The sequence below is a fragment of the Otolemur garnettii genome, unplaced genomic scaffold (assembly GCF_000181295.1).
Source record: "Otolemur garnettii isolate 467f Iridium unplaced genomic scaffold, OtoGar3 scaffold00109, whole genome shotgun sequence".
NCBI lineage: Eukaryota > Metazoa > Chordata > Mammalia > Primates > Galagidae > Otolemur > Otolemur garnettii.
In genome coordinates, this window is record NW_003852504.1 from 5,968,682 (window position 1) to 5,982,039 (window position 13,358).

Here is a 13,358-nt window from a genome sequence, read left to right on the forward strand (position 1 = left end):
AGCCACATACACCTAAGGTGGCAGGTTCGAATCCCCAGCCTGGGCCCGACAAACAACAATGATGGCTGCAACCAAAAAATGGCCGGGCATTGTGGCGGGCGCCTGTAGTCCCAGCTACTTGGGAGGCTGAGGCAGGAGACTCGCTTGAGCCCAAGAGTTGGAGGCTGTTGTGAGCTGTGATGCCATGGCACTCTACCCAGGGGGATAGCTTGAGACTCCGTCTCCAAAATAAATAAATAAATAAATAAAAATAAAAATAGAAAAACTAGCCGGGCATTGTGCTACATGCCTATAGTCCCAGTTACCTGGGAGGCTAAGGTAGGAGGATCATTTGGGCCCAAGAGTTTGAGATTGCTATGAGCACGAGGCTGACTCCACAGCATTCTAGCCTGGGGCTAAAGAGTGAAACTCCATCTCAAAAAAAAAAAAAAGATATTTACATCTATCTAGGTAGATTTTAAAACCTACAAGTAAATGTTACGGGCAACTGGTTCTGTCTTTTCTTTTCTATTTGGTCATAGTGGTGGTTGTAGGGGAAAGGGACGAGTTGGAAATTGGTTTCTATGAATACAACTTGTACAGTTTTTATGAGAGAGAGAGACAGAGTGTGTGTGTGTGTGTGTGTGTGTTCATTCATTTACTGACTGTCTACTATTCTTAACTGGGGATACAGAGGCATAGTGGAATAGACACAAGGCCCACCCACAGAAAGCTCATTCTCTAGTAAAGGAGACCCAGGCACATCAAATAAGCACACATACTCATGTACCACTGCAAACTTGATAAGTGCAAGAAGACTCTTAGCAGAAGGAAGAGATCAGACCCTGCTCTAATCCAGCAATTATATCTCAATTAATTGAGTCCAGAACTCATGCTAAAAAACGTCAACCAAAGGAGGGGAGCATCGTAAGCATTGTGAGTGCCTTTCAACATTTTTATTCTCCCTCCTCTATTTATGCAACTCAATGGAATCAGTCTCCTTTGTTGGTTAGATCTAGAGGAGGCTACATTAACTCATTCCGACCACTAAAGGACCATTTAGAAACTGTATACTACAAAATCTTAAATACACACACAAACATACACACATAGAAAAGAAGAAAACACAAGAAAATTACAAGAGGTTATCTCTGAATAACAGGATTATGAGTGGGTATATAAGAGCATTTTTTTACATTAATTACAGTTATGGTAAAGTATAAAAAAGACTTTTAAAATGTACATACATTAAATATGTAACATTCAATACCACAAAGCAAAGATAGTATACTTCATATACAATTATGTTTATAAATGAACAAGAGGAAAGAATAAAAACAATGGCTACCATGCATTTGATTCCTATGGGCCAACATAGGGCTGGCTTCTTCACAGCCCTCTCCTGATTTAACCTTCTTTAGAGGGAAGGGACTTGCTCTTGTTCACAAGGAAAGTAAAGAGCAGAGCTAGGACTTAGACCCCAGCCCACCTGAAGCCAGAGCACGTGACGGTCACACTATGTCCCTCTGCTTCTCTCCTGCGTGTTGAGCCCTTTCAAAAGGGAAGGCTGGCTCGGCTCCTATAGCTCAACCGGCTAAGGCGCCAGCCACGTACACCTAAGGTGGCGGGTTCGAATCCCCAGCCCGGACCCGCCAAACAACAATGACGGCTGCAACCAACCAAAAAATAGCCAGGCGTTGTGGCAGGCGCCTGTGGTCCCAGCTACTTGGGAGGCGGAGGCAAGAGACTCGCTGGAGCCCAGGAGTTGGAGGTTGCTGTGAGCTGTAATGCCACGGCACTCTACCCAGGGGGACAGCTTAAGGCTCTGTCTCAAAAAAAAAAAAAAAGGGAAGGCTGAGGGAGAGATTATAGGGCTAGTCTGGCAGTCCAGAAAGGCTAGTACCTAATAGGCAATTAATAATTTGAGTTTGAATTTCATTAAGAAGAAGATGTGTACTGATTTACCTAACTCTCTGACCTGCCCTTCTCTCCGATCAAGAGCCATGTCTATCTGGAGAATTCATACAGGCAATCTTCTCCAAGAACCTCTTGTCCTCTAGTTAGAATTAATTTTTTCCATCCTCATACTCCCATATAGAGGTCAATTTCCTGTGAAGCTAATGAAAGTCAGAGCACAGTGACCCACACTTGCATGCTCTCTCCCAAAAGAGCCACAGGCATTTTGTATTTTTAATTTGATATTATTTTTTCCTAAAAAGAACCCCCAAATTGTAAAGCTTTAGCCCCACAAAACCTAGATCCATCCCTACTCTCCATAGAAAACTGCTGAAGTTTTTCATACAGCATTTCTCTTGTACTCAAGTTATTTGTGTATAAATATCTTGGTTTCTGAATTTTGAGCTTCTTAAAGGTTGGCATGAGGTAGTTTTTCTACTTCAATCTCCTACAATAACTGCCTTAAAACATGCTAGTTACCGCTGCAGTAAATGTTTTCTAATTAAAGACAATAAAAATCTCTTATAGGGAGTGGCACCTGTAGCTCAGGTGGCTAAGGCACCAGCCACATAGACCAGAGCTGGTGGGTTCAAATCTGGCCTGGGCCTGCCAAACAATGACAACTACAACCAAAAAATAGCTGGGCATTGTGGCAGGCGCCTGTAGCCCCAGCTACTTGGGAGGCTAAGGCAAGAGAATTGCTTAAGCCCAGGAGTTGAAGGTTGCTGTGAGCTGTGATGCCACAGAACTCTACACAGGGCAATAGCTTGAGGCTCTGTCTCAAAAAAAAAAAAAATCTCTTCTAAGAAAGAAAACTAGAGGGCTGGGTGCAGTGGCTCATGCCTGTAATCCTAGCTCTCTGGGAGGCTGAGGTAGGTGGATTGCCTGAGCTCAAGAGTTTGAGACCAGCCTGAGCAAGAGCAAGACCCAGTCTCTAAAAACTAGCCAGGCATTATGGTGGGCACCTGTAGTCTCAGCTACTTGGGAGGCTAAGGCAAGAGGATCATTTGAGTCCAAGAGTTTGAGGTTGCTGTGAGCCATGACACCGCTGTATTCTAAAGTGATAAAGTAAGACTCCGCCTTAAAAAAAAAAAAAAGGAAGAAAGCTAGAATTGAGGAGACTGTCCATGACTGTGAAACAAAATGCACAGAGGCTAGGTAACATATACAGCCCTGTGTTAGGGCCACAGGCTATGGAGCTGTACTTTCTGGGTTCAATTCCTGTCTCCACCATTCATTGGCCATGCTGCTTTAGATAAGTTGCTTAATCTCACTAAGCCTCCACTTTATCAGTGGTAAAATGAGGCTAATAAAAATATTCACCCTGGTGGCGCCTGTGGCTCAGTGACGGTGCCAGTCCCATATACCTAGGGTGCTGGATGGAATCCAGCCCCAGCCAAACTGCAACAACAACAACATAAAATAGCTGGGCATTGTAGTGGGTGCCTGTAGTCCCAGCTACTCAGGAGGCTGAGGCAAGAGGATCAACTAAGCCCAAGAGCTGGAGATTGCTGTGAGCTGTGATGCCACAGCACTCTACCGAGGGCAACAAAGTAAGACTCTGTCTCTAAAGAAAAAAAAAATTCACCTCATTGGGTGGTTGTAGGGTTTAAATGAGATAATATTAACAACATACTTTAGAACAGAGAAACTAAACCATTCATCTCTCACTGACTTAGTATATGTTTGAAAAGGAGGCTTCTAATCCTCATCCAAGCCTTCAACTTGATTCTCTCCACACCAGCCTGCCTACCCCCACCTCATTCAACCCCAGCTGAAATGCTGCCCACCCTCCAGCCTGCACTCTCAATCCTTATATCCACTGCTGAACTGGGAAGCGTGAAACCCACTGTGCCTTTGCTTAGTAGGCCGAATGTGAGCTGATGGAACGTGTAACTGAAACCAGAGGAGGAACTAAAATCAGAAGGCATCTGTAATGTGATAAATGAGACAACTGAGACCCAGAGAGGGCTGAGGGGAACAGAATGTGGGAAGACGACCTGAGGAAGTATGAAGGAAGAAATAGCACCTGCCGACTGAAAGGGGCAGTGAAGGAAAAGGAGTACAAATGTGTATCTCAGAATCTCATGGTCAATAGAAGAAAAGGTGCTTTGAATTTCCACGTGGCCACTTCCAGCTTAGAGGAAAATTGTTTCTACCTCCACTCTACCGACAGGAGAATTGGAGTCTCTCAAACATATGCTTCATTACTCCGATAGCAGGTACTGCAACTCAGGCAGACAGAAAGAGGAGGAGGAGGAACATATGTTTTCAGAAAGTAAACAAATACAGTGGGGTTGGGGGGTGGGGAGGAATCACGCTAGGCAAAAGTGGTATGTTTCCTAGAAGCTTCTAGAGGGCAGGGACCATATCCTTTAATTTGCTTTGTTGAGCCCACCAGTGAGAAAGGTAGGCAGTGATGCTGACTACAGGCATTCAGAGCCCTACTGAATCAAAGGCCATGGGCTCTGGTAAAAAGGTTCATCTACATAATCTCCTCACTTCACAGTTGGCCCCAGAAGAGTCACCTCCAGCAAGCTGAGTCATTTTTTAAGCTCTTTTTATTAAACAGTTTTCAGCCTAATGACTGACTTTTCTAAATCAATAGAGGGCACAGGAAAGGTTTATAACTCCCCCAGCCTCTGGCTCTACTAAAGCCACAGAATTTCGAAACCGAATTGAATCCAAGAGTTCTTAGTTTGAAACCAAAATGGCTTTAAACACCCAGTTCCCTGTTGTTTTTCCAATAACACCAATAATTAAAGAACTGCATTTTTCTAAAACTTTGTAACCAAAATATGTCTTTGAGTCAATGCCATAAAAGTCCCCTAATTAAAGCCAGCATCTTCTGAGCTCTGATGAGAAATTCACCCTTTTATAATGGGATTACTAGAGCTTTGCTGTACAGATGAGTGGTTTGATTAATAATTTACATTTTTGAGGATATATAACCTCACTCGTGGTCATGGTTTGCGTTCCTAAAATTCTTCTATTCAGTTTAATGCTATTATATTTAGCTCTGGCAAATGAATTAAGTTCTGATTAGACATCAATGTAATTATTCTCTCCTGTACATTATTTTCAATGAAGAAAGTGTTGTGACAGACTGGCCGGCAGTTTGAGCAGGGGACGCAGTGGGGCTCAGCCTGCATGGAGCTGGAGCGTGGGCAGAACTGTCAGGCTAGTGAGGGGGAAAAAATTGTGAAATGGAGAAAAATGGCTCAGGATTCACTTAAAACCCCTGCTACATTATAAAAACTAAATTAACAAATGATTGAATCTCCAAAACATGTTTATCAACATTCAAGGAATTATTTAGTCACATATTAACTGGGAAGGAAAAAAGCTTTGCTTGAATAATGTCCCTAAACAGTTATTTCAAGCAGAAATGACTGGAGAAATTGCTCTGAGCTGATGGAAAAGGGTGTTCTAACCAAGGTCAATTTTATTTAGGGGGAGTGGGAGGGACAGAAATCTGACAAAAATGAGTAGGAACGCCTGTACTCCCAGCACTCTGGGAGGCCGAGGCAGGCAGATTGCCTAAGCTACGGGTTTGAGACCAGCCTGAGCAACAGCGAGACCCCGTCTCTAAAAATAGCCAGGCATTGTGGTAGGCGCCTGTAGTCTCAGCTACTAGGAAGGCTGAGGCAAGAGGATTGCTTGAGCCCAAGAATTTGAGGTTGCTGTGAGCTATGACACCATCGCACTCTGCTGAGGGTAACAAAGTAAGGCTCTGTCTCAAAAAAAAAAAAAAAGAAAAGAAAAGAAAAAAAGAAAGAAAAGAGTAGGAAAACTACCAGGAGCTGATGGAAAGAAAAAAATAAGGGAGAAGAGTAGCAGAAGCAGCCCAGAAGCACTCTGGCCTCCTCCCCATTCAGAGACGTCTTTCTCATCTCCATAGAAAGCAGATAAAAGATAGCAAGCCTGCCTACACTGGGTGAGGATCAAACTGACAATCTCTAGACCTAGACCTACCTTTTCCTACCCTCTGCCATGATAGTCTGCACTAGAAAATGTAATTAAAATATGGCCTTAACACAACAAACCCTTCCTAATCTAGCCACTTGTTTGTATGTGAAATATACCAGGTAAGGGCCAGAAGAGGAACTCTGGGAAGTTGAAGAAAGGATTGCTCCTGGCAGTATTGATTTTTCAAACAACACAGCTTCACATCTAAGAGTGCATAAAGGAAACCCCATTTTCAAAGGGTCTTTTCCCTAAATACTCCCTCACCTGTTTGTACTGGATGTATCATCTATATGTGGCAAAAGTTGTTGAAGTACATCATGAACTCCAGCCTTGTCTAGGTTAATGTCTATAATGATGATGCATCATTTATTTGGCACCTTCCGGGGTGAAATGGTGAGTGAGCTGTGTAGATAATACACGCTTATAAGTGTTTTATGGTTTTCAAGACACTTTCACATATGCTATCTCTATTTTATGAGATAAGCAGGACATTAATTTTATCCCCATTTTACAGATAAGAAAATTGAGGCAACTAGAGTCTACAGAGCTGACCCCAAAACAAAGCTCATAATGCAGATCTAGATTACTATGAGGACACAAACAATTAGGTTACAATGTTTGCATTTGTTAGGTAAAGTCCTTGGTGTAGCAAATTTAGATTTTCTAACTCCAAGTCTCGTGTTTCTTCCATTGCTCTTTTTCTTAATTATCGTTTCAGGTTCATTGAGGGTGCAAGGAATTAGGTTACACCCTAATTCTGCATTTGTTAGGTAAAGTCTCTCTTATAGTTGTGTACCACCCCCAAGAGGTGTGCCATACACCCTAACCCCCATCCCTCTCCCTCCTCCCGTCTGGCGGATCCATTGCTCTTTTTTTCTTTTTTTAATGGGGGGGAAGGGTTTTTGGGGGGGTCTTCTTTGTTTTTTTTTTTTTTAGAGACAGAATTTCACTTTATTGCCTTTGATAGAGTGCTGTGGAGTCACAGCTCACAGCAACCTCCAACTCCAGGGCTTAAGCGATTCTCCTGCCTCAGCCTCCCGAGTAGGTGGGACTACAGGCGTCCACCACAATGCCCAGCTATTTTTGTTGCAGTTTGGCCGGAGCCAGGTTTGAACCCACCGCGCTCGGTATACAGGGCCGGCGCCCTACTCACTGAGCCATAGGTGCCACCCCGCTCCATTGCTCTTAAGCACCAAAAATTCTTTGAAGCCATTTAAAATGGAAATATTCAGGAAAGGACAGTGAACATAATTTGATCTGTCCTGACTGACTCACAACCATCATTATGAACATAAACCATGGGACCTACTATAATAATTCATATAGAGGCTACTGAGGCACATAGGGATATACCCCTATATTAGATGCCCCCAAATGCCACATTTAGTGAGTTCTTGAGTCCATATTTAGGACTTCCACCATTACTGTCCCTTCCAACTTCTTGCTGCTCATATGTACCTCCCCTTAACAGTCTTCTATAATCTTTCTACTTAACTGTGTGTCTACTACTGACCAGAAAGCCAGAAGCTCAAGCTTATAATGATGGTGCCTAAATTTAGAACATCAGTAGGCTCTAAACAAGGACCCAAAGATCTCTCAGAAAAGTCGACACCCAACTATACAAGCAAGGGCTCTGTGGAGGTTTGGGTGTGCAGAGATGTTTTCTGCTGAACCACCATTTTTTCTTTCCTTTCTGTTCAAGTTGTAGGACAAGCAACCTCCAGAAAAAGCGAAGTGTTGCTGCACCAAAGAGTCTATTATCACCCAGCGCCAGGGGTACCTTAAGGAGGACTAGAATCATCCAACATTCAGAAAAGACCAGAACCTACCCCAAATATTTCCTAATATTAAAAGGTTGAAAGTCACAAGGAAATTCTACAAAGAAGAGAGAACGTAAGACTTGAAGGTGCTATAGAGGTAGTGGAGATAGGATGAACATTTCAAAATTCTATCCCACTTTTCTTCACAAGGACCACAAATCCTACAACTTCCTGATTTCATTTGATATAAAGGACACCAAGAACAGGGAAAGCCACGTCAAAGGATGGTTCTAGAGAAGCTGTGGCATCAAAGAGTTTCCTCATCTGTAAAATGGAGATAATTACCGTACAGACCTCATAGGGCTGCTAGGAAAATTAAATGAGATAATTATGTAAAAGTAAGCACTGTATAGTAGGCACTAAATAAATCTCCATTATCATTACTATCATCATAATTATTATAAGGTAAGGGGGAAGAAAAAGAGAAAGAGAACGTAAAATCTACTTTTAGTGGAGTTTTTCAAAAAGAATTAATTAAGCAGAAACAAAATGTGCTGCCCCATTTTACTAAGCACATCTAAGTAAATTAAATTTGGGAAACGAGGCACTGCAAAGATTGAAAATAAAGAACAACTTTTTTTAATGCTTCAATCATTATCAAAACAACATTAGCAATAGAGCACTCCAACCACTGTAGCAAAGGGCCCCAGGCTCATTTATGAGGGCAAAGGCTTCCTGCAAACTAAGACATAAAATCCAAATCAAGGCAGTAAGGATTGCTCGTAGAACTGGGCAAATATTTGCAGAACGCACTCGTTGCTTAAATACCCCCAATGTGGACTAGTGAAGGAATCCTAAAGAGACTGTGGATCTAGGCCAAGATCAAGATGAGCTTTCTTCAACTTCATGTGGTGGAGAAAATAGCTCATAAAAGCTGCCACATCAAATTTCACATGAGTGAAGTATTAAAGCAATTTTCTTAATAATTTGGTCTACCAGAATCTTGGAGATGGGATGTATTTTAGGGAAAAACACAATTATGTCCACCAATTTCAAGTCATTGGAATAATACATAATGGTAAGAAAAACTGGAGTAGATGCTCTCTTTTTCTCAGCAACTAATAATAAGTCATCTTGTAGTGGCTTCTGGCCAAATGTTTGTTACTGAAAGGATTTGGGAGCAATGTGTCCCCACCTACAGTATAAGTGCCTTGAGGTCTGGGACCATAGTTTATTTTTTCTTATGGGATTTATTTTTTCTAAAAGTGAAGCAGAAAAAGAGTGAGAAAAGGGAGTGAACCAAAATAAAAGAATGAATGGATGTGGTGATGAGTCAGAAGCAGTAGCAATAACAAGTTCAGACACCAGTTAGTTTTCGCTGTATTCCTTTGCTAGGGCTGTCTTTCTACCTATCTCTGCAATGTGGGAAAGAAAGTATATTCCTCTGTGTGTGTGCGAGACAGACAGACAGACAGACAGACAACTAGTAGGTGCTGCCTCCACTTTCTTCCCTCTGTTCACAAGACTAGCGCTTGGCCTCCTTGCTACAGCAGCCATATCTGGAAGCTAATCCGATCAAAATCTTGGCAGAATCTCTTTTCTCTCCTAGCATCATGTTGTTCTGGACCCAGGAAACAGTATGCAAAGTATAGGACTGGGCAGAGACATGAATGTTGACACGCCAGGCCCTCGGTTGGACAGCAATGTCTGCTACTTTACACGTGAGCAAAGCAGTGTGATCACTCTACCACCCTTCTCCAGCCAGGCAATGGTTGTGAAGGTAATGACTGAGAGTTTGGCTTTCTGGGAATGAAACGAATCACTAATATTCCATTCTAAAGAGGCAATTGGATGCCCTGAAGAGTTGATATGACTCTCTGCTTCAACTCAATTCTCATGTCACATCACTTCTTGTCACCCCACTTTTATCCAGCAGTTAACTCCAAAACCAATCTAAAAAGTACATGAATGGCACATGTATTTTTAAAATCAGCCTAAATTATTCATCCTATCACCAAATTGTTAGTCTCAACAAACTCTTCACAAGAGCCTGACTGCATAAATAGGTTAACAAATACTTCAAGCTTATATATTACATTTCATATAATCAACCTACATCCCCTGGGGCTTTGACACAAGAAACTGTTGTGAATGTATGCCTTATTAGCTAATTTGAATAATTTTCTTAGCTAATTCTAAGAATTTCATTATAACACACAAAATAAGCTATAATCAACCTACCTTATAACTCAAAGAGGTTAATTCTTGTACAGGTGCCATAAATCTAAAGCTTTCCAATGTCAAGTAGTCAGAAGTGTGATTTTTCTATCTGACCCCCAATCCTTCCTTTGTGGGGCAAGAAAAAGGCTGCTAATTCTGTCTACTTGAAGAGGCATAGAAGAAAGCCTCGATATCCGTAATCAATTTTCCCAGTGACAAGGGGCAGCCCACCAAGGTAGTGAAAAGTGTAGACTCTAAGAGACAGGCTTCCTGGGTTCAAATCCTGCTCTCACCATTTATTTATTTGTTGGGTGGCCTTGGGCAAGTTATTTCACTACTCTGTCCCTTAGGTTTTCATCCATAAAATGGGAGTACCAATACCTAATACCTACTGATAGGTATACTGTGATAATTAAATGAATTAATATATGTAAAGCACTGAAAAAGAGAGCCTAGCACATAGAGCTATATAGGTGCTTGCTATCATTACCACCATCATCATCGTCTCTCTAGCTGGGTCTTTGAATTGAGAAAGGTACTCCTCATCCTGCTCTGATAGTCCTACAAGTTAGCAAAGCAAAATGTAAGGTCTTAACCCACTCTGACAATGCCACAACAGCTTCTTTCACAGTCATACATAGGTGTGATAAGAACTGAAATTCACAAAGAGAAGAAAGGTAACCACTCACACAAATGCGAAAATATCAGGCCAACAAGCCACTTTCTCTCTTCTACGTTGAAATGGTCCTAGTGGTCAGAAGGAGTCCATGTACATTCCAGATATATCTAACTCACTCCTGGAGAAAACTGGACTCAGTATTTAAGGAAACCTCTCTTGTTTTTTAAACAAGCCTTAATGGACTAGCTGAGAAAAAGCATTATTTACTCTTTCTACAGAGATTTATAACCTTTACATACAAATAAACAGAACATCCTTGGACAATGATGTTTTGCCCACCTTGCCAAAACCTGAAATGAAGCTTCTCTCAACACTGTTTTTCTTTAACCAGAATCTCTCACTGGGAGGCTTTTTTATATCAAGCATTAATTCTGGAATGGTAATTTATCAATTATATTTGGCATTTGAAAGCCCAGTTCTCAAATAATGATGTCATTGAGCAGTACACCTAAAATGGTCCCCAGAACTCACCTTGGAAAACCGCAGCATTCTGGATAATTAAGAACTTGAGTTCCATACTTGCAGACTGGAGCAGTTGTTCCATGTTCAATCGTGCTGTTAGTTGGTATTTTTCTTCCATCTTTCTTGAGCAGCATGTTGGGCCCTTAGGGAGACATACTTGCAAATCTGATCCTGAAACAAACAAGGTTTTCATGTTTCAGTAAGCAAAATGTCACATACGCACATACACACACGACAAATAGGGCAAAACAATGCATATCTTTTAAAATGTAGTAAAATCTTATTATTCAAAAATAGCATTTATCTTAACTAATCCTTGCTTCCTCACAATTGTTCTTATGACAGATTCTTTTTGAATAACCATCAGAATTAATTGCCTAGATTTGACTCATAAATTCTGCATAAACTAATTTATAGCACCAAATACGTATCATTGAACACCAATATTTAATTTGTATGTTAAAAGATCAATCTTCACTCTTTTAACTCATTTTTTTATGATTATGATTTATGAACTAAACGACAACCAAGAAACAATTTTCAAAATTCCAGTTACAATTTCCAAATGAGATGTGTATCTGGCCAACTCAATGTTGCTTTTTCAGGATAAATGATCAAAAATATCAATATCATATCAAAGCTATGTTATTATTGCTATAATTTCAACTAAAGATCTCTAAAGCAACATAAAAGTTATTCATTAAATATTTATTTGGTGCCTAATACATACCAAGCACCATGATAGAAAAAATCTTTTTTAAAAGCATATAAAGCAGGATCAGTGCTGGCAGCACTGTGGTTATGGCAACAGCTACATACACCAAGGGTAGCGGGTTCGAACCCAGCCTGGGCCAGCTAAATAACAATGATAACTGCAATAACAACAACAAAAAATATATAGCCAGGTGTTGTGGTGGGTGCCTGTAGTCCCAGCTCCTTGGGATGCTGAGGCAAGAGAATCACTTAAGCCCAAGAGTTGGAGGTTGCTGTGAGCTGTGACAACACACATTCTACCCAGGGTGACATAGTGAGACTCTGTCTCAAAAAAAAAAAAAAAGAAGAAGAAGAAAGTGCTCCAGGTGAGACTTGAACTCACAACGCTGGCAACAATATGTTATGATACCAATACCATGCGCTAACCAATTGCCGCCACAGGAACAGCAGCTGTACCCTTCCTCAGCAGAGTACTTCAGTTGTTCACAGCCACGTGACCTCACCAGACAACTCCACCTTCTGTTGCATATGCAAAAAAATTAAAATAGAATAAATAGCTGGGTATTGTGGTGGGGGCCTGTAGTCCCAACTCCTTGGTAGGCCGAGGCAAGAGAGTTGCTCAAGCCCAAGAGTTGGAGGTTGCTATGAGCTGTGACACCATAGCACTCTACCCAGGGTGACACAGTGAGACTCTCTCAAAAAACAAAGAAGAAAGTGCTCCAGGTGAGACTTGAACTCACAACCTTGGCAACAATGTTATGATATCAATGCCATGCGCTAACCAATTCCGCCACAGGAGCACTAGCTGTAGCCTCCCTCAGCAGAGTACTTCAGTTGTTCATAGCCGCATGACCTCACCAAACAGCTCCCCCTTCTGTTGAATATGCAAATGAAAATTAAAATTAAAAAAAAAATAGCTGGGTGCTGTGGCAGGGGCCTGTAGTCCCAGCTACTTGGGAGGCTGAGGCAAGAGAGTTGCTTAAGCCCAAGAGTTGGAGGTTGCTGTGAGCTGTGACAACACAGCACTCTACCTAGGGTGACATAGTGAGACACTCTTAAAAAAAAAAAAAAGAAGAAAGTGCTCCAGGTGAGACTTGAACTCACAACTTTGGCAACAATGTTATGATATCAATGCCATGCGCTAACCAATTGCCCCACAGGAGCACTAGCTGCAGCCTCCCTCAACAGAGTACTTCAGTTATTCATAGCCAGTTAACCTCACCAGACAGCTCCACCTTCTGTTGCATATGCAAATTAAAATTAAAATTAAAAAATAGCTGGGCGCTGTGGTGGGGCCTGTAGTCCCAGCTACTTGGGAGGTTGAGGCAAGAGAGTTACTTAAGCCCAAGAGTTGGAGGTCGCTGTGAGCTGAGACTCTGTCTCCAAAAAAAAAAAAAAGCATATAAAGCAAAGTCCCTGCCCTCATGGAGCTTACATTCTGGGAGACAACAAATAAAAGAATAAACATAATTTCAAGTGGTGATAAGTACTATAGAGAAAATAAAACAAAGGAAGAGAAAACAACTTGTGTATCCATAGAATGAAATTATATTTATCTATAAAAAGGAATGAACAATAGATACGTGTTACCACATTGATCAACCTCAAAAACATTATGC

At 41.4% G+C, this 13,358-nt stretch overlaps 1 protein-coding gene and 1 non-coding gene across 4 annotated transcripts in view; both read right to left on the minus strand.

Moving 5' to 3' along the window:
- Positions 1-13,358, minus strand: part of GPC3 (glypican 3) — a 491,643-nt gene that overhangs the window by 439,181 nt on the left and 39,104 nt on the right. Inside the window, exon 2 of one of the 3 annotated variants that reach the window (XM_003796960.2) lies at positions 11,083-11,196. The exons of 1 other annotated variant lie outside the window; for it this stretch is intronic. In XM_003796960.2, coding sequence (XP_003797008.1) covers positions 11,083-11,196 — 114 coding nt within the window. Of the gene's footprint in view, positions 1-11,034; positions 11,197-13,358 lie in introns of all 3 variants that reach the window. One more of the 3 variants, XM_003796958.2, reaches the window with a different exon arrangement.
- TRNAI-GAU lies at positions 12,455-12,539 on the minus strand. The gene is given in 2 exon segments: positions 12,455-12,490; positions 12,502-12,539. It is a non-coding gene; the product is annotated as a tRNA-Ile (tRNA).